The sequence below is a fragment of the Betta splendens genome, chromosome 14, assembly GCF_900634795.4.
Source record: "Betta splendens chromosome 14, fBetSpl5.4, whole genome shotgun sequence".
Lineage (NCBI taxonomy): Eukaryota > Metazoa > Chordata > Actinopteri > Anabantiformes > Osphronemidae > Betta > Betta splendens.
Genome location: NC_040894.2, coordinates 11,998,739 through 12,018,546, shown reverse-complemented (window position 1 = coordinate 12,018,546; position 19,808 = coordinate 11,998,739). Strand labels below are relative to the sequence as shown.

At 40.1% G+C, this 19,808-nt stretch overlaps 4 protein-coding genes across 19 annotated transcripts in view; 2 read left to right on the top strand and 2 right to left on the bottom strand.

Moving 5' to 3' along the window:
• Positions 1–949: 949 nt before the first annotated feature.
• ubb (ubiquitin B) lies at positions 950–6,290 on the bottom strand. Its single transcript, XM_029174497.3, has 4 exons — positions 6,129–6,290; positions 4,131–5,509; positions 2,427–2,475; positions 950–1,707 (listed from the first exon to the last, which is right to left on the bottom strand). Exons 1-4 carry the CDS (start codon positions 6,253–6,255, stop codon positions 1,010–1,012), a joined length of 2,253 nt encoding a protein of 750 aa, XP_029030330.1. The 5' UTR covers positions 6,256–6,290; the 3' UTR covers positions 950–1,009.
• Positions 2,072–9,057, top strand: cenpv (centromere protein V). Of its 7 annotated transcripts, none has more exons than XM_041073897.2 (6): positions 2,072–2,176; positions 8,165–8,256; positions 8,360–8,452; positions 8,541–8,610; positions 8,702–8,816; positions 8,918–9,057. In XM_041073897.2, the coding sequence occupies exons 3-6, from the start codon at positions 8,361–8,363 to the stop codon at positions 9,055–9,057; spliced, it is 417 nt and encodes a 138-aa protein (XP_040929831.1). In that variant the 5' UTR covers positions 2,072–2,176; positions 8,165–8,256; position 8,360. The 7 variants fall into 7 exon arrangements, with proteins under 7 accessions (XP_040929831.1, XP_040929832.1, XP_040929830.1 ...); XM_041073898.2 differs by having other exon boundaries at positions 2,158–2,176; positions 8,162–8,256; XM_041073896.2 differs by lacking the exon at positions 2,072–2,176 and adding an exon at positions 6,415–6,552.
• Positions 9,058–9,153: 96 nt separating this feature from the next.
• pigl (phosphatidylinositol glycan anchor biosynthesis, class L) lies at positions 9,154–18,838 on the bottom strand. Its single transcript, XM_029174733.3, has 7 exons — positions 18,525–18,838; positions 17,789–17,888; positions 12,659–12,749; positions 11,712–11,779; positions 10,760–10,791; positions 9,616–9,749; positions 9,154–9,461 (listed from the first exon to the last, which is right to left on the bottom strand). Exons 1-7 carry the CDS (start codon positions 18,781–18,783, stop codon positions 9,333–9,335), a joined length of 813 nt encoding a protein of 270 aa, XP_029030566.1. The 5' UTR covers positions 18,784–18,838; the 3' UTR covers positions 9,154–9,332.
• A 540-nt stretch (positions 18,839–19,378) lies between these two features.
• Positions 19,379–19,808, top strand: part of ncor1 (nuclear receptor corepressor 1) — a 33,529-nt gene continuing 33,099 nt past the window's right edge. For all 10 annotated transcript variants that reach the window (XM_029174713.3, XM_029174707.3, XM_029174712.3 and 7 more), the window contains exon 1: positions 19,379–19,534. The gene's annotated coding sequence lies outside the window, so the exon portion shown is untranslated. The remainder of the gene's footprint in view (positions 19,535–19,808) is intronic.

Sequence of the window (19,808 nt, the reverse complement as noted above, 5' to 3'; positions counted from 1 at the left end):
TGTATAATTTATTTATCAGAAGTGTAAATGTGTAGCTGTTTATATATATTGGAAAAACACGAGCAAGGTCTACCCAAAAACAACAGAACAATACGATCTGAAACATGATGAGAATGATTTATTTTAAAACAACAAATTTCCACCCAGCTAATCGGCTTACATAGGCCATTACAGTGTACATTTGATACATCTCATACAGAAATGGTTTGTACTGCCTGTATTTGGTTACTAGTGTATTCACTAATTATAAAAATAATGAGTAATAATTTGTTTAATTTATTTTACAGCAGCACTTACTTTTAGTATTTGTATATTCTTGTCAAGACGTGATGTTCATATTTGATTTATGAATATATTATGAATTACACTAATTATTGTGGTTAAAATCAGAACAGTTCTTGTACTTAATTGTAAAGAGTAAAGGGTGCTTCTGCTTGTATTCTTCTGCCTGATTGGTGAGTGACCTCTGCTGACCATAAATTTTATTTTGCCCTTCATGTAAAGTGTGTCACTGAAATTTCCCTCAAAAGGTTATTTACAAGTTCGATAGAAAATTTTACTTCAGGACAGCTGTTCCCTGTACACACAATCTGTCACTACATAGAACCATGTATTGCATACATCAACTCAAATTATTTTATTATTAGAATTAACCACCTACAAACCTTGCTATGCTCCACTTATTTGCCAACATGGAAGCATCATCAATCCTAAAATATTTAAACAGTTTAATACAGTAAAGAAATTTGCTTTATTGTACATTAAGACTAAATAAAGGAATGGATCAAATAAGAATTTTGTATTTACTTACTAAATAAAAGCTTGAATCCATCCTTGCTAATGGAACCTTTAATTAAAATACAAAAACTCTGAAAACTTCGGTAACTCGATTTTAATGGTTGTAACAAACATTCGTTTTTGAGGTACTAGATCATGGACACGAGAAAACTCAGTTTAATCTCATGTTTTATTGAGTTAGGTTGTCATGTAAACGACAAGCAAACATCATTTACTGCCCACCCCGGAGACGCAGCACAAGGTGGAGGGTGGACTCCTTCTGGATGTTGTAGTCAGACAGGGTGCGGCCATCTTCTAGCTGCTTGCCAGCAAAGATCAGCCTCTGCTGGTCTGGGGGAATGCCTTCCTTGTCCTGGATCTTGGCCTTGACATTCTCAATGGTGTCACTGGGCTCAACCTCCAGGGTGATGGTCTTACCAGTGAGGGTTTTGACAAAGATCTGCATGCCACCCCTGAGACGCAGGACAAGGTGGAGGGTGGACTCCTTCTGGATGTTGTAGTCAGACAAGGTGCGGCCATCTTCCAGCTGCTTGCCAGCAAAGATCAGCCTCTGCTGGTCTGGGGGAATGCCTTCCTTGTCCTGGATCTTGGCCTTGACATTCTCAATGGTGTCACTGGGCTCAACCTCCAGGGTGATGGTCTTACCAGTGAGGGTTTTGACAAAGATTTGCATGCCACCCCTGAGACGCAGGACAAGGTGGAGGGTGGACTCCTTCTGGATGTTGTAGTCAGACAGGGTGCGGCCATCTTCCAGCTGCTTGCCAGCAAAGATCAGCCTCTGCTGGTCAGGGGGAATGCCTTCCTTGTCCTGGATCTTGGCCTTGACATTTTCAATAGTGTCACTGGGCTCAACCTCCAGGGTGATGGTCTTACCAGTGAGGGTCTTGACAAAGATCTGCATGTTTGCACCTGTAGGAAATTACCACATTATGTAAAACTGACTAATGTAATCAGCCACATGACGTACTAGCTTGTACTGTTTAGATGTAGACCAAAATAATATCAAATATACTGCTACTAATTATTTAGCGTTTTTCACATTTATTTAAACATTATCTATTGAGAATTGCACATGCTTAGCAAAGCATTATTACAAAATCTGTTTAAAGAGTCATTTGTGTTTCACAAATATTATCTTTGGATCGCTTGTAAAAGGAAAACGGGAAGCAAAGTAGTTAAGTTATACTGTATGACATTAATAAAAGATATTCACAATAAATAGGCGAATCATTCCACAAGCGCCATTTTGAACATAAGCTATTGTTGTTTGCCTTCGCTTGTTCGGCTAACCTAACCGAGTAATGGACGATTCGGCTAGAAATGACGTACAGTTGTTGATATTTAACAGAAGCAACGGTCTTTCACCTTAGTGGATAAAGTAAGTAGGCGAACGGGTCAATTGGAGATAAATATAACGTCTATTCTAGTAGTTACGCTGTTTTTGTTTAAAAATCGGCGCTTTTGATGTTAGCTAATATTAGCCTGTACAGTCATTGATTACTAAATTAAGAGCTGCTCAAAAAGTGCAAGACAATGCGACAAAAAAATCATGTGTAAACAATAAATTAGCTGGAGACATGTAGTGATATGGTAGAAACCAAGAAAATTTTAAGAAAAATTGTACTTACAGCTTTTTGACAACTTGTCGTATTTAACAGCGGGGAAAAACCTTTTTGACTGCAGTTACCAACGACGACCTAATCTTTTATACTGAACACGTCATCATGCTATATCCATCCGCACTTATAAATAGTCCCTTGTTTGAGCCTTTATTCAACCCTTTTGAACACTCGTTTGCTCGAACGTATCTAAGCAAAATACAAAAATGTGAATGATTTAAATAAAATTACCAGAACAATAGAAATTTTGTCATAATTTATTAAGATTTATGTGGCGGAAGAAAAATCACCGACAGAAAGCTGCTATGCATGGTGTGTCATGTTAAATGTGGTGTATATTGTATTCTTACATGAATATACGTATTAAAATAAACTACACAGACTAAGTACATTGAATAGATTGTTCTGGAAAGTTTCTTTAATTAAATATTCAAGGAGATACTATGAATGATGCTGATGCGGCGAGTGTTCTAACATGGCTGATATGCAGTTAGACAATCAGAACACTGGGCAAACATGACCGTAACATCACTAGCAGTAAATGTATCAGCTAGAAGCCTTTATACCACATTATCAGAGAGACAACAAAAAGCTTTAACCTATGATTTCTATTTGAGTCAGAAAAGCGCCACTAAATGTGCGTTCAGCTAACAAAGTAGTTGTTAAACCGGTTTAATGAGCCGATGACAGTGTTTATAAGTTATGTGCGCGAGAAACAGGCCGGACAAACCAGAAGCCTATTATTTCATGAGAAAAAAAGAATTTACCCTTTATGTAATTGTGACAATGTTGGCAAAACCACTGTATTAAAAGCACAAACTGATCTACTTTGTTTGGATTATGTTATGATTAATAGTACAATCATTGTTTCACGCATTCATGTGGTGCCATAGGCAACCTGATTTCTTACATTTATATGTGAAAAGGTTGCAAGCCAGTGTGTTTAGTAGATATGGGCACACTGCATATATTTCACATGTAAGAAATGTTCGCCATTAATTGGGATTTGTAATGCATGAATGAACTTTTAATTATTCAATGTAATTACAAGCTTAGGTTGAATTAACATGATCTTAGGAAAACACTTTTCCCAAAGCAAAACCTTCCACAAAAATGTTTGTGTAATTTGCAAAGCTAAAATGTTTTTACTCATTTGTACCTAATTTACTTCTGTGTTCGCCTCAAAGCTTTTTTTCCCCCAGTATTTCAATCACTATAAATCTAGTCAACCCTGTTTTCCAAAGTCTGGCCTCAGCTTTATACATCACATGAAATAAACTGTACGAATGAGCAGAGAGCTTCCCATTTAAAAAAAAAAAAAAAAAAAAAAAAATCAATGCTATATGAATTATTTGCAAGACAACAAAACACTACCAGTATTTTTGTAATATTGACGTTGTGTACCATACTTAAATTTGTGAACACTGGATGTTAGATGGTCTTCCACTTGTTGAAAAGTCAGATCTGCAAAAATTCTTGCATTAAAAAACCAACATAGGTAATCCTGAGACAGAACCTTCCAAACCTATTGCAACATTTGAAATGATGACACAAAAAAAAAAATCACTTTAAATCTTTATTAGGTCATTAACATCAAACTTTTGGTCACTTAGAAGGTAAAGGTTATAGCCAACTCTGTAACAGCATAGATCATGCAAAACTGCACATTAACTTTAAGTAAATAAGGTCAAAGGCATGGAATATGCAACATTACTGCCCACCCCGGAGACGCAGGACAAGGTGGAGGGTGGACTCCTTCTGGATGTTGTAGTCAGACAAGGTGCGGCCATCTTCCAGCTGCTTGCCAGCAAAGATCAGCCTCTGCTGGTCTGGGGGAATGCCTTCCTTGTCCTGGATCTTGGCTTTGACATTCTCAATGGTGTCACTGGGCTCAACCTCCAGGGTGATGGTCTTACCAGTGAGGGTTTTGACAAAGATTTGCATGCCACCCCTGAGACGCAGGACAAGGTGGAGGGTGGACTCCTTCTGGATGTTGTAGTCAGACAGGGTGCGGCCATCTTCCAGCTGCTTGCCAGCAAAGATCAGCCTCTGCTGGTCTGGGGGAATGCCTTCCTTGTCCTGGATCTTGGCTTTGACATTCTCAATGGTGTCACTGGGCTCAACCTCCAGGGTGATGGTCTTACCAGTGAGGGTTTTGACAAAGATTTGCATGCCACCCCTGAGACGCAGGACAAGGTGGAGGGTGGACTCCTTCTGGATGTTGTAGTCAGACAGGGTGCGGCCATCTTCCAGCTGCTTGCCAGCAAAGATCAGCCTCTGCTGGTCTGGGGGAATGCCTTCCTTGTCCTGGATCTTGGCTTTGACATTCTCAATGGTGTCACTGGGCTCAACCTCCAGGGTGATGGTCTTACCAGTAAGGGTTTTGACAAAGATTTGCATGCCACCCCTGAGACGCAGGACAAGGTGGAGGGTGGACTCCTTCTGGATGTTGTAGTCAGACAGGGTGCGGCCATCTTCCAGCTGCTTGCCAGCAAAGATCAGCCTCTGCTGGTCTGGGGGAATGCCTTCCTTGTCCTGGATCTTGGCCTTGACATTCTCAATGGTGTCACTGGGCTCAACCTCCAGGGTGATGGTCTTACCAGTGAGGGTTTTGACAAAGATCTGCATGCCACCCCTGAGACGCAGGACAAGGTGGAGGGTGGACTCCTTCTGGATGTTGTAGTCAGACAGGGTGCGGCCATCTTCCAGCTGCTTGCCAGCAAAGATCAGCCTCTGCTGGTCTGGGGGAATGCCTTCCTTATCCTGGATCTTGGCCTTGACATTCTCAATGGTGTCACTGGGCTCAACCTCCAGGGTGATGGTCTTACCAGTGAGGGTTTTGACAAAGATCTGCATGCCACCCCTGAGACGCAGGACAAGGTGGAGGGTGGACTCCTTCTGGATGTTGTAGTCAGACAGAGTGCGGCCATCTTCCAGCTGCTTGCCAGCAAAGATCAGCCTCTGCTGGTCTGGGGGAATGCCTTCCTTGTCCTGGATCTTGGCCTTGACATTCTCAATGGTGTCACTGGGCTCAACCTCAAGGGTGATGGTCTTACCGGTGAGGGTCTTGACAAAGATCTGCATGTTTATGCCTATGAGGAAATTAGACGGGTTATCTCAACATAACAGAAGTATTGCTACTACTACTAAATAATAAAGAAAGACAGACAATCCCATACAATACACCTCATTAGTATATATTAATATCAAACGCTAGTGAATGAGTGAGTAAGCACAATCGAAAATTAATTAAAAAAAATGCCATCGATAGTGTATATAAACGCGTTGCGTGAATTTTTAAACACGGCATATTTATATGCTACAGCAACTGAACCAAAGCCACAATAAAGCTCTAATATAGCAGCTAAGCTAGGCCAAGCGCCATTTTGAGATCGTGTTGACCTTCCCTTTGTTCAGCTAACGTCGCTCGCTAATGGACGATTCGGGAAACGTTGAGTCATTGCCGTTACTAGCATTAGCTAACTACGACTGTGACGACTGTACTCGTAAACGCTCACGACAAACAACTGTATAACATGACGTTAATTAAGGCATTAAATTTCAGAGCACCTAATATAAAACAGTATTTTAAACGTTTGGCAAACAAGTTTTAAACGCTTTCATTGTTAAGCTTAGAGACATCTTGTGATTTTCTAGGGTGATATGAAAAATTAAACAACAATCAATCACACAAAAGGAATTTGTACTTACTATCAAAAACGCAGCAAAAAAAAAACTTGAACACGTATTCACGTAGAAAAGATCTGCTTCGTTCGTCAACGAAAACCTGCCGCAGTTTGGCCGAACACAGTTTTATATACCAGAGTCTATACGTCATGCGGTCATATCCGTCCGCGCCCAAAACTAGGTCCTATCGCACTGAAGTACGTTGATCGAGCATATTGCGGTCTGTCGTTGTGTTGCTTCTTATTTACTTATATACGTATACGTTCGAACATAACCACCATCTTTAACGGTAATAGTAAAATAACATATTTCTATAGCGGAAGGATATGCTACACTACGGCTCTTCGTCCAGAATTTGCTGGAAGTCCCGTGGTAACAGGAACCTACCTCGAGTTCTGATTGGATGGTGTAATTGTTTGTTTGACCAACGATTGGTTGCCCTGTAACAGTAAGTAACGTTTGATGACGAACGTCTCTTTATGAGTGGGATTAAACGCTTCTGGGTTTTACGCTTATAAAGTTTTCGTTAGCTTTTTTGTAGGATACAAAATGTCACACACATGATCACTTTAGGAATTAATCAAGGATGATCTATACTGTTTTCGTATATGTTAAAGCTCACCGAATAGAGCGATTAGAAAAACTGACTGATCATCATGAAACGTGCAAGTCAACAGATGGAAAGTTGCTTGGTAAACTCAAAACCAGGTGTTGTGACAACAGGATCAACTATTTTTAGGCAGGGCAGTCTGTCAGACACATCATCAGCTGTGGCTATAAACTGCATGGTCATGACCTTAATCATGAAACAACTTACTTCTAGTAGCCCATATTTAGCTGGACAGCCGTGGCCTGGGTGACCTCGTACTAAATTGAATGTCCTTGTGCAAATTGGGACTTTTTTAAACCTTGGTTGGAATCTAGGCAAATGTGTAAATGGCATTGATTCTGTCTGATCTTGTTTCTGTGTGTCCCGGTTTCTTTATTATACTCTCCATATGTTTTTTTCTTGTGTATAGAGAGAAATTATGTACGTGACCAGATAAATTCCAGTTCTCACATTCAAGACTCCCTTAAGTTATAGTTTTCATAGACTTCTTTGTTAACACTGTCATTAATCTAATATGATAAACTGGGGATGATAAGCTGCTATGTTTGTTCCGTCACAGTAACAGGAAAATGCTGGATTATGTTGCAATGATCACGATCCAAGTTCACCTGGTGCAGCGTCACCAGGTGATACTGGAATGTTCCAGGTTACACACTAGTTAGAGATTTAAAGAACTGCAGGGCAGCTTATCTTTAAAGTTCGTCACACACATGCTGCCAGGCGCTATGTTAGAGATTGTAAATGCTGTATTTCATTTTGTGTGTTCTCTTGGTGTTTTTAGTGCTGTTTTAGTATGGATTACCAGGAACCAGCATAGAGGCCAAGCAAACCATTCTTTTCTCATAATTAAAGATCTGTGTCAGTGTAAACTGAAATAAATCAAGAGCACTCCTCAGATGGGGGTCTGTGGCTGCACGGGTTTCTATTCTCGGGTTATGATATGATACAGCTTCTCAAGTTTTTTTTTATTGTATCTGGGTCACAACATTTCCATATCCCACCCCTTCAGCACCCTGTCATATGACTCCCAACTTGTGATCCACTTAGTCACAGTCTTCCAACACACACACACACACATAGCTGGATGAACTAGTTCAGTCACTGAGGAATGTGTTTGTGCAAGTCTGCTGTACTTTGCCCTGCCCTATGCTTAGAATCACTGGCTCTCACACTGTTCCAGGAAAAAGTAGCCTTTCAGTAAAGAGACTTTGTTGAGTACTGTGAAAGCTGTTATCACATGAAATAAAACTGTCTGTGGATCAGGGCAACAACCTTGAAACAGGCTGATCTTGTCAGGGATACCCACATTTGAATTCAAATGCCTTTTTCCACCATGACACTGATACAATAGGCATGCGTGACCAAAGGTGTTGTTTAAGGCGGAGGTTCAACATGTCAATGTGAGTCTTTATCAGTGGACTTTGGTTCATTACACTGTTTTCGTCAGCAGGGTGGTTGGAACCGCTTTGGGTGGGACGTGCAATTCTACGTAAGCACCTTTCACAAGAAACACATGACACCGGTTTAACTGCAAAGAGTCGGGTAAATACATTCCTGTTGCTTCTTCATTTATAGCGACTGAAGTAAGGCTGTACATTAAATCATTTATCTAATGCGTGGCTAATTCTTCTTTTAATATTTACAGAATGGATGTTGTCAAACATACAGGTGGCTGCCACTGTGGAGCCGTGAGGTTCGAAGTCTGGTGTAGCCAAGACCTCCATGTTTTTCACTGCGAGTATGCAGTTACCAGTATTTTTTTAGCAATTACTATAAAATGACAATTAGTTGTATAAATATAAACCTGTTTATGTTCATCCCCCCAGCTGTAGCATTTGCACAAAGAAACAAAACCATCACTTCATTGTTCCAAAGAATAACTTCACACTCTTACAGGTAGGAAACTAATGCTTTGTAAATTAACTTTGTTGATTTAGGTTCAATCTAAGTATTTTAAGCGAGCATCGACTTTTGCCTTCTTTCACAGGGTTTGGATAATCTAACTACATACAGTTTTAACACACACATTGCTAAACACACCTTCTGTAAAACCTGTGGGGTTCAAAGTTTCTACACGCCACGCTCCAACCCTGATGGATATGGTACGAAGTCCAAGCCACAGATGCAGATCAATCACAGTTATGATACTGGTTGTTAGTATGGAACTGTACTAATCAATTAATTGTCTCTTCTTTCTCCGCAGGCATTGCTCCACACTGTCTGGATCCAGGTACTGTGCGTAGTGTCACAGTGGAGACATTTTGTGGGAAGAAGTGGGAAGAAAGCATGAAAGCTCACAAAAGCATCAGAGACATGTCTCAGCCTGCAGGAGAAACACACTAACACCGAATAAAAGATATAAGAAACATATTAATAAGAACAGCATTGAACATATCTTTAAACCAAAACATTAAAAAACAAGCAACTCCCCAACAAAGATAACCCTCAGTGCTGTTTAATCCAGTGTAATGACTAACACTAATAAAAACAGTTGTACAACTAAAACACACAAAATTAAATGACTGTCAGTTTTACATCTGCAAGGTGCTTAGAGGAAAAGAAAAGATCCAGTGAAAAACTCCCCCGTGTAATCATTTGCATCAGGACGGACTACATTTTCAATAGATCTTCAGATTCTTTGGTCCTTGTGAGATCAGTTCAAAGGTATTTACGAACATGTAGCGTGAGAAGACGATGTAGAGATAACGAAACCACAGAAGTTGGGTGCGATGACAAAGCATAGCAGCCTGACAACAAAACAAATAATACAGAACCTTTATATCTTAGCCTAAATGTATTTATTATGAAATAACATCCAAACTGAATTCTAATAGATTTTATTATTAATATATGCAGTGATATGTTGTGCACATGTACCAAAATGTCTTTTTCAAAGCTTACTTTGGCTTGACTGTAGCCCTGTGAACCTGTAATGAAGCAGAGATGTGAGGGCAGCAGCCAACTGATGGGAAGCTCCAGGAAGGAGAAGTACTTCCTGAGGAGGCCAACAGTCACCAGGGAGAGCAAAGAGCAGTCTGGGAGAACAGAGAGAGACACAGATAGATACAGGCCGTTAAATAGGCCGTTACCCAGACAGCACACAAGCTGGTTATCCTGTGCATCTGTGTGAAAGTTGCCGGTTGAGAGAAGAACAAGTACAACTGGATAGTTTATTACAGTAATTTATGCAAATACATTTCAAAGCACTGACTGTCACTGTACAGGGGGAACATTCTCATAACCTCAGAGAACCTCAATGTCTTGTTGTATAGCCAGGCCAATAGGCTGTCTTGCCAAGAGCCAACACCAAAAAGCAAAGTGTCTGGTAATGAGTAATAAGTAATAATGTGTGTGATTAATGGGGCATTAGCTGGTTGAGACTGACATCGGGCACTGTTGGTTGATGAAAGCAAGGCAGACGGGAATAATCTTGTCCTAAATCAAACAGCCGGGATGATTGTGCCACAGTTCACATCTCGCCATTACCCACATGAGCTTGTAATGGCTTCTTTCCTCTGCCGAGAAGCTCAGAAGGCAGCTACTCATCCTGCTCTACCATGTTTCCATTTAGGAAATGTCCTATTGGTATCAAGAGAAGACCTTTTGGAGGCAGTTGAATATGCAAAATATGGTTTCAAGGGGGAATAGAAAATAAATAAAGATGTTAAAACACACACAGCTGCAACTGGTGTTGCTACCACACAGCTGACTCAGAGGAAGCAGCTCTTAAGCACTTTGAGCACAAGGGGGCGCTGCACATTAACAAAATGCACAGTCTGAGTCAGTGTTTACAGTACTTTCCAGAGTTCTCAATGTGAAAAATGCAGAATAGGGAGGTGGTGCATGTCATGCGAGGAAGTCATTTGTGTGTTGGCTGATGCTGTCTGTAAATTAAAGGCATACTTAAAGCTCAGTAATTAATACATAGGTTCATATGTACTCAGTGCCCTCATACGTCACATATGTAGTGAAAACCTCTATCCATTCAGCTAGTAATCGTAACAATACTAGAAATTCCTTGTTATTAACTCTGTGGCGAACCTACCATTGGGTACTTGTCCAGTATAAGCCAGGTGACTGTAGGTGGAGAAAAAAAAAATAATTAATCAATGAGTTTCAGGGATTCAACCAGCATCATTTCTACGTAAATGTATGTATCTATGATTAGAGGTTTAACTGCAACACAAATGTGGAAGTCAGGGACTGAGAGCTCAAAAAGGCCGCACTGCTGCATATCCATTAAGTGTGTTTTTGGGTCATGCTGTATTGAATAATAGAGGCTTCTGTTCAGTGCAGCAACAACATCATCCTTTTTAAATTACTCTGTCTAGAACAACTTGCCTTGTCCTTTTGGAAACCCAGTCATCTATATATTGCACAATTTCTATACACAAAATAAAACAAAAAAAAATTGAGATTTGAAGCACAGGGTCTGGGTTTGAGCCTGATGGGAATCATGATCACATCATGTGATTCTGTGGGCTCACATCCTATTAACAGATGAGGCTCACAGAGTGATAGAAAGCTATAAAGGCTTAGTGAGGTAAACCAGTGTAACATGGGGACAGCGAAATACACTTCAGAGTGCAAAACACATTTTCTTTAAACCAACAGTCTGATGCAACTTGCTTGGTCGGCCATTCCAAGCCAGAGCGACCCTCCCACCTCACCACTTCAGGGACAGGATTTACTGCAGCTCTCTGGGAGCAGAGCCGAGTGCCTCTGAGGACTCTGTTTGGATGACCTCTCAGCTATGTAACAGACCAATTCTGAAAAACATGCTGTGTGTCTTTGTGGGGAATCGTTTGGAGACATGGATGTTGATGTGGGTCCCAGTGTTTTGCATTTTCCTGGATAGTGCTTTATGACTGTGGAGGGGGTTGTTTTCAATGTGCATGTGCAGGCTACGTAAAACTCTTAACTAGGGCTAGCAATTCTAAACGATTCACAAAGGTATATACTGTTCTGATGGCAAAGCCACACATTTCATTCTGTACCTCACAGCTTTATGGATGGCTATGTGATTGGCATGGCCACTCACTCCTCTTCCATCGAAGGTCAGCACCTAAAACGACAAACTATCTCAGTGTGGGTTGAAAAAAAGCCAGGCTTGGTATCTAACAGGGAATTTAAATAAAGTAAAAAAACAAGGGCAGAGATTTTACTTGGGTTAGTGTAAAGGTTTCTGTGTCTGACTGTGGAGCCATTTGGCAGCTGACAACTGATATTTAAAAAGCCTTTTTCAGTGTGCATGCTTGCACACCAGAGGAAGCGATTGGAAAAAAAAAGGAATCAGGTCAAAGGGAAAGAGAAACGTGCTCAACTAAAGACTTGGCATTTGCGACGTTCAGCCATATTCTATCATGACTGTATATTTGCAATCACAGATTAAAACCTAACTCTAACTGCATGTTTTATAGGTAACGTTTTAACTTTTAACTCTTTACATGGCGTAGAAGACAAACAGCTTGGTGTTAGACCAGGAGAAATATTATCCAGTAATTTAGGTAATTTTCTCTAATTATTACTTATCTTTTGTCTTGTTACAAGCATGTGAGTCTTTGTGGTTGACATAATGGGCAAAAACAGAATACCCCCATTCCCATTAGCTAATATTGCTGAACAGCACTGGGTCAGATAGGAATCTCTGCACAAACACGGAAACTGGATCAACCCCCCAGCTGTATTTTGAGGGAGGCTGGAAATACAATGTGCGCTGGACAAAGGGAGATGGTGGCTGACGAGATCATTACATAGACCACAGTGGAACTAGGATAATGAGCTAGGAAGCTGTGGTGCCAAAACACATGGCATAAACAAAACAACACAAGACAATACAATACACAAATTTCTTACCTAGACTGACGGGAAAACTGTGTAGCAACACCAAACAGGAAATCACAAAAAAAGCCACTGCCTTGAAAAGCAAGAAAGCTGCACGTACCATGTTGAAGGAATGGGCTCTCATGTGCTTCACGATTACAGCAGAGACCAAAGAGACGCTCCACTCGGCTTTAGGATCGTCTGGAAGATTTCTGGGGAGCAAAGGAAACGGTGGTGGTCACAAACACCTTGTCTGCAGAGCAACTTCACACACTGCAGTGTAGCTGAAAGCCAGGAGCATTCTACACAACACCAGCCTTTTGTTAGGGTAGAACTTTTAATACCTGTCCACGGTTTCTGCACAAAAAAAACCCATCAGTATAAACAAATACAGCTGGGTTTCTCTTTTTCTAAATCTAAAGGAAAGAACATACTGTAAGGGAAGATGGGACGTTTGAGGTCAAAAGGTCCTCAAAATCATTTTCATCTGAAAGTGGAGTCTATGGAACATACACATCAGACATGACACCCAGCCTAGAATAGTTAACCAGGCTCATTTATTGACAGAAATAAACCCAGACCCCCTCACTGCAGCGTGACGGTTTCGCTTTTTAAGGGGAAAGATCAATGTTGTTGTGTTATATTGTTATACTCTTGGGGTGGCGGGCTGACATTACACACAGGTCTATGTGCATGCGTACAAAGTGGGGGTAGATGTGGGGGCGTGTCAGTGGTTGTTCCCCTCTTCTTTGTTGCCAACAATGAGCCTGGACAGTTGAGCCAGAAGAGGGAAGTGATGAATTAGGTCACAAATCCATTGGCTGCCAGTGATGTGAGGGCAAAGCTTTGGTGTAAGGGTGGCAGGTCAGCGATGTCACAGAGGAAAAGGTGGGGTGGGGTGGGGTACTTGGGGGTTCAGAGATAGTTTAAAACTGTCACGGAGTGAATGCACCCCTGTGACACTGATACAAGTGACCTAGATATCATAAAGGCAGTGTGCGAGTGAGATTTTTTATTTTGGAAAGTCCTGTGAAACAGAATCCTGTCACAGTTTAATGCTGCCTACATTAACAAAGCCCTCGTCTAAAGTCAGATTTTTGTCTGCTTCAGACTTCTGAAGTTTGTGAGGATGCGGCCTAAGTGCTTGAATATTAAGTATCATAACATCACTGCGTTTACAGCTTGGCTTCACCAAACCATATCTGTGTTGGATTTATTCACTTATTATTGCACACATTATGCCTTAGAGCTTGGCAACCGTAGCTAAGCACACGCCTGTAAAGGGAGGAGGGAGAAAGAAAAATGAACAAAGGATATAAGCCTCCTGACCTTTCTCAACCAAGATGGAGGCTGAGTGTCACCTTTACCATGGTAACAGAACAAAATGTCCTAAAGTAACCTCACCAACTCCCTTTTGTAGCTTTGCATGTGGATGTTTAATTGCTTACAGGCATCTGTATGCAGCCATTGAACTTTGGCCCAGTAAGAGTAAGTACTTACACTGTGTGTGTGTGTGTGTGTGTGTGTGTGTGTGTGTGTGTGTGTGTGTGTGTGTGTGTGTGTGTGTGTGTGTGTGTGTGTGTGTGTGTGTGTGTGTGTGTGTGTGTGTGTGTGTGTGTGTGTGTGTAGAGCTTGTTTAGTCTGGTCACATGGACCATAGGTCTGTAAAACTGCCAGACTCCTGTCCACACAGTCAGAATACATCTCCTGCAGGGAACAACTAGGATGCCACTACAGGCCTGCAGTATTACCACAATTTCCTTGTCTAATGGGGCAGTTACAAGTTTAGTAAAGGCACCAATAGACGTCTTATCGCACAATGATTTACCGACATTTGTGGTTACAGGTTTGCCAATATTCAGTCATGTTGAAGTAATAAACCATCATGAAAGTAACTACAGAAACAGAGACATTAACTGTGGAAAATAGACTTAGTGTTGTTTTAAAAGTGAGTTCAGCAGCAAAGGAATATTCTAACAAAATAACTGTTTGTGGGATTTAGAAAGATAGAAAGGTAACTGTTTTTACCATGCAAAGGCCAGTGTGTGGCATTAACAAATATATGCAAGACAAATGCACAGCTAGAGATCAGTGGCAGGGCTGATCACCTCTCCCTACAATGCAGGGCACCCTGCCACGTGCTTATAAATCAGCAAGAGACATTGTTAACCACTGATCGATATTGATTTACACTTTGTGTGTGGATTGGGTGTGAATGTAGTAAATATGACTTTCCTTTTCACAAAGTTATGTCAACAGAGAGACACCTTTTCTACAGATGATAGAAAACAGAAAACAGCCTCAAAATTGCGATTCAGTTCCAGATGATATTTAATCATGGACAGGGGAGATGTGATGAGTAAATGAGAGCGAAGGGCTTCCATTTAGACTGATGGGTAATGTAATGAAGAAGTAGGTTGGTTTGATGTGTGGACTGAGCAGCTACATAATCAAGTATAGGGAGCAGACAGAGGTCAACCTAGTGCAAGTAGAGAGGCAATAGACCGTGCTCAGATTGAGCTTGATCACAAAGGCCCAACGTGCACCAGGGCCCCAGATACTGTCAACACAGCTGTCCTATTCAGTGAGCATTAAATGGAAAATCCTATTTTAGCCTTGAATCCGTGTTATTTCTGTCATTTTGGAGAACTTGGCTATAGTTATACTTCAAAACACTGTCCAATTGAGCTATACTGATGAATGAGATGATTGTACTGAACATAGACAATAGTGTAGAAAAAGCATCCCAATCTTCAGCTAGTCTGGCACTGACAAACATACTTTTACTACAGCCCTACCACGTTCGCCGAGATCCTTCCAACTGGGTAAGGTTAATGCTGCGAAGATATGAATGGCTGTTCTTATCAAAATATCATGTGGCTGAATGAGTGCAGAGTGAATCGAAAATCCAATATTGTTACCAAACGGGGCTGTGCTCTACTAGCTAACAGATCCGTTCATGTGGACCTTGAATCTTTCTTACACAACAATCAGCCAACTCTATAGTGGCCTTGTTATATGGGTAACGACACAAAAATAGTCCCATTACATCAGTAGTCTGGAGGAGATGTAACTGTGGTATTTTAAACCACTCACTCTGTGTTTAGCATTTATTTTTCCATCCACAGTGTTTAAGTGTGGGGAGAAAAAAAGACCATTGAATACTACTGAAATAATAATATAAATTTTGTGTCGTGCTTTTGGGTTGTAAGTATAAAAAATGCACTTGCATCCTTTTCTTATTTTGTAAATTTACATTATTATTAGCAAAAAAATAGTAAAGAAGTCAAGTTAAAGATGGAAATCTGTACATATCTGGCTAGAGAAGGATAAGAGCAAAGCCAAAGCTAGGCTGGCCATGTAGAAACACAAAGTGAAAAACAGTTCGGAATGACCTACATTAGCACTGATCAGTGTTGCCAAAAAGTATCCCACAGACCTTGGCAGTTGACTCCAGCAGACATGGACAAGAGAAGGAGGGGTGAACAGAGGGAAAGAGCAGAGGGGGAGAGAGGGCTGAACCTCTCAAAGTGCTGATTAGGTGTGTGTTTTGGGCAAACAACAGAATACACAGAAAGGGAAATTGGGCTGCAATCCAGTTCAGCAGACGTGCAGACAGTACCAAGATCAAAGTTCAGCGACACTCCGTGTGCTCAAGATGATAAAACTGGAAAGTCTGTGCTTGTGAGTTTAACACACACAAATAATGTCCTCTAGGGCAAAAAACCTGGGCTTGCTGCCAGCCTATTACTTTCAGTTCCAGGTTAGTGTCAGAGTTCAAACAGCTCTCTGGTGAGCCAACATGCAGACTCACATGTAGGCAGTCCTAACTTTCTTAGAAACTCTAAACATTTTCAAGGAAATCTGCAGGGTTATTCCAAAGGAACATCCCCTCCCCATATTTTTTACATTTTACCACTACTTTCTCTGTAACCGGAACCTTTCCAATAACCAGAGCCAGGGGACTGAAAGTCTTACAGCTGCATCAACAGGAAAACAAAATACAGAAGAAAACAGAAGAGCAGTGAGTTCTGCAAGAGTTTGGAATCTGCTTTGAATCTGACATGACCATGGTTACACACAAAGTCTGTTTTAATTTGACAGAGGTTACTGCAGAGAAATGCTTAAAGAATTAAAGTTCTTCTATATGATTTATGGAAGCCCATGAAATACAATAGCATATGTGAAGTGATGCTTTTCATTTGCAGAAAAAAAGTACTATCATACTATGAGAGTAATAAGGAACAGCAAATAAAAGACAGATTTTTTTCCTTTGTCATGCTCCTGCAACGCAAATGGGATATGCAGCTTGCGTCTTTACACTAGTTTTGCAGAATGGCACTAATTTTATATGTCTGTAGAAACAGATACGTACAAAAGGTTTCCAAAACAAAAAAACATGTGACATTTAGGTCAACTTTGACAAACATTGCAAATTAAAAACATCTCCTAAAATCTAAGCTTCATTTTTCATAAACATGTAATAAAGAGAATTAGAGCCGCACTAATTCAGTTCAAAAATGAAGTAAAAGCTATGTTAAGCAGCTCTACAGTAATTCAAATATACCCATTTTCCCGTTTAGGATCGCTGGCGATGACTAATTTATTGTGCATATTAAAACAGATTTATTGCTCAAAACATAGAGGCCGAGGCTCCAGGATGGCCACATGGCCACCAAAGATAGTGAGTGAGTATACATTCAGCTTAGTGGTACAAACAACATAACTTTAAATAAATAGGCAAGTCTTTCCAATCTAAACGATTTGACAGATAGAGAATTGAAAGTTTTGAATTTTGAAGCTTTTGAACAGGCTCTGTGTCCAGTGGGGAAAACAAAGCAGACTACTATGTTTGGATGTGCCTAATATTTTCCTTGTGACACAAAGAGGTGACACATTGAAACAGCTTAAATCAGCTCCATGAGGGCAAAATACATAGCTGTGCTTGGATGAACATTGGGTGGCAGGAAGGATACAGAGCCATTTAAAAATAGACAATCCTAGACTTGAACCGTCCACTGAAGGTAGTATGATTATATTTTTTGTAGTGCATTTAAAAAAATTAATTAAATAGAATGATTCTAAAACCTTGTTCAACATCAGCCATGGGTATGTACAGTATAAATGTTTACCATACAAGCTGAAATATTCAACAGGATACATTTTGACACTCCAACATTATAACATTGGAAACAGTGAAATGGAATGTGCTAATATGTATTCTGTGTATTTAATGCCACAGGTTACTTACTTATGGTCTACTATGGTGACTCTGGAGGTTGGTATCCCCAGCACAGCACAGCTGTTGAGAAGCTCTTTTTGGCGATCAGGCCCTTGATTGTAGTAGTTTCCTGTAAAACATTAGAATAAGGCCAAATTTGATTATACCATAGCTAGTATAAAACTAAAACTAAAACTAAAGTGTAGATTATTGAGTTACTCTGAAGTAAAAATCTGACATTGTTGGTTATGTAAAACAAGCTTGTTGATATGGAATACCATTTAAGTCAAAAATTTATTCTATATTTGTAATTTTGTCTGTTTTTCTTTGACATTATAAAAGTTTCTCCAAATTTCGGTTAATTGCAATTATAAGCTTCTACCGGAGTTTTGACAGTGAAGGATGCAAATAACTACAGATACCAAAAGTAAAGTGTCAAAAAGTGATGTACTACGTAAAACAGAAAAAAATGTCTGCTACTAGGTCTGATATATCTGTACAAGACATATGAACAGATATATTAAAGTACACCAAAACATTCAACACGTTTTCTATTAATTTAAATGACTATTTCACGTCGTAACTTAAATAACTTTAATGTTTTCTTACTTAATGACTGCTGCTTTTCTTCAACTTTTACTTGAGGGAAGTAATGATTTTTTGCCTGTCATTTTCAAAAACTAGCTAACGCTACAAAGGAAGCGTTAAACGTACATAAAGGTAACAACGTTACTTATGCAAACAGTGTATTGCGGGCTTACCATACCTTCTGATAAACACAGCAAATGAACGCTGACATTTAGCTCAGAGAGTCGTATAATCGTCGGCGCGAAGAACATGCATTCATCATCTGGATGCGCAGTTACGATCAAAGCTTTGATTCCAGAATTGTTCGTTTCGTTGATCGATGAAACGTTTATTGCTCGTTTCAACGACTTCACCAACGTTCGCCGGTGCCGACAGTAGATGCATTTTATCCAGACCAAATAGGACACAAGTATAGAGAAAAGCAGATAAATACTCATTATTTTTGACCGTTACCAAAAACAATCCGTGTAAAAACACAGCTGTGCCGGATAACTAGTTCCGGAGGCAAACAACTCCAATAATCTGCCTACTATTTCTGACGTTAGGACTATTGTAAGTGATGCAAATATATATTTTTCAACACCGAATGCAACAATAGCTATTATGTTTTGAGTTCTTAATAGCGCGTTATACTCATGATTAGCGTGACTGATTTACTGTTATTTTTTTATAATTTGTTTAATTAGTAGGGGACTTCATAAGTAAATATTATAAACAAGAATATCCTGGCATATTTATATGAGTACGTTGTTTAACGTTTAGAACAAAGTTTAAGAGCCAATTATGTTTTCGAAAATGAAAATTACAAAATCATATTTTGTATGTTGGTGTTTGAGGGAATGCTTTAAACGACACGCAGCAATATCCTAGCAGGTAAATAAAAGTTCATATCGACCTATTTAACTCGTTCTTAAGCTAAATAATTATATTCAGCGTTATTAATAATTAGGCATATTAAGATCTTTGCTGTATATGCTCATTTGTCAGAGATTTTTTATAGCCAAAATATACAACCGCGTGGGGAAAATATATTTTATCCTGTCAGGACATCGACCGACAAATGCGGTGCAGCCTTCAGTCTGCCCAGTCGTCCACAGTCCTTAACCCGCGGATTTGCAGTTCACAAGTGACACATATTTCTGCCCTGGGATATTTTTCTCTACCATCGCTACATTTTCTAAATATGAGGTTAGTACATATTGCTATTATCAAGCATGGCACGCTGTCTAATTAGCACGCTATTTAAGCGCCCCGGTCTACGCCAAAAATTTGCCTTGCAAGATGGCGACGTGGTTGTGAATTCAAAGGTGAATTATAGGCTAAGTTAGCTAGCTAGCGATAACAACAACAGCTTCTTAAAGGTCGCCCTACTACTCTGGAGTGGGGAAAAGCGTATAATTGTAAGTTGACGTATATTGTTGTACATGTTTTGGTGCATTTCCGGAAAAGCTCTCTGCTGTAT

Bases quoted from the DNA above. Each gene is read 5' to 3' on its own strand.
- ubb (XM_029174497.3), bottom strand. From the start codon at position 6,255: ATGACGTATAGACTCTGGTATATAAAACTGTGTTCGGCCAAACTGCGG. The intron at 5,510-6,128 runs GTAAGTACAAAT...ATTTCCTCATAG, and splicing joins TTTTTGCTGCGTTTTTGATA to GCATAAACATGCAGATCTTT. The intron at 1,708-2,426 runs GTAAGTACAATT...AATTTCCTACAG, and splicing joins CGACAAGTTGTCAAAAAGCT to GTGCAAACATGCAGATCTTT.
- cenpv (XM_055514503.1), top strand. The intron at 8,204-8,359 runs GTAAGCACCTTT...TAATATTTACAG, and splicing joins GGTGGGACGTGCAATTCTAC to AATGGATGTTGTCAAACATA. The intron at 8,611-8,701 runs GTAGGAAACTAA...CTTCTTTCACAG, and splicing joins ATAACTTCACACTCTTACAG to GGTTTGGATAATCTAACTAC.
- pigl (XM_029174733.3), bottom strand. From the start codon at position 18,783: ATGAGTATTTATCTGCTTTTCTCTATACTTGTGTCCTATTTGGTCTGG. The intron at 17,889-18,524 runs GTATGGTAAGCC...AATGTTTTACAG, and splicing joins TTTGCTGTGTTTATCAGAAG to GAAACTACTACAATCAAGGG. The intron at 12,750-17,788 runs GTAAGTAACCTG...TTTGCTCCCCAG, and splicing joins GTCACCATAGTAGACCATAA to AAATCTTCCAGACGATCCTA.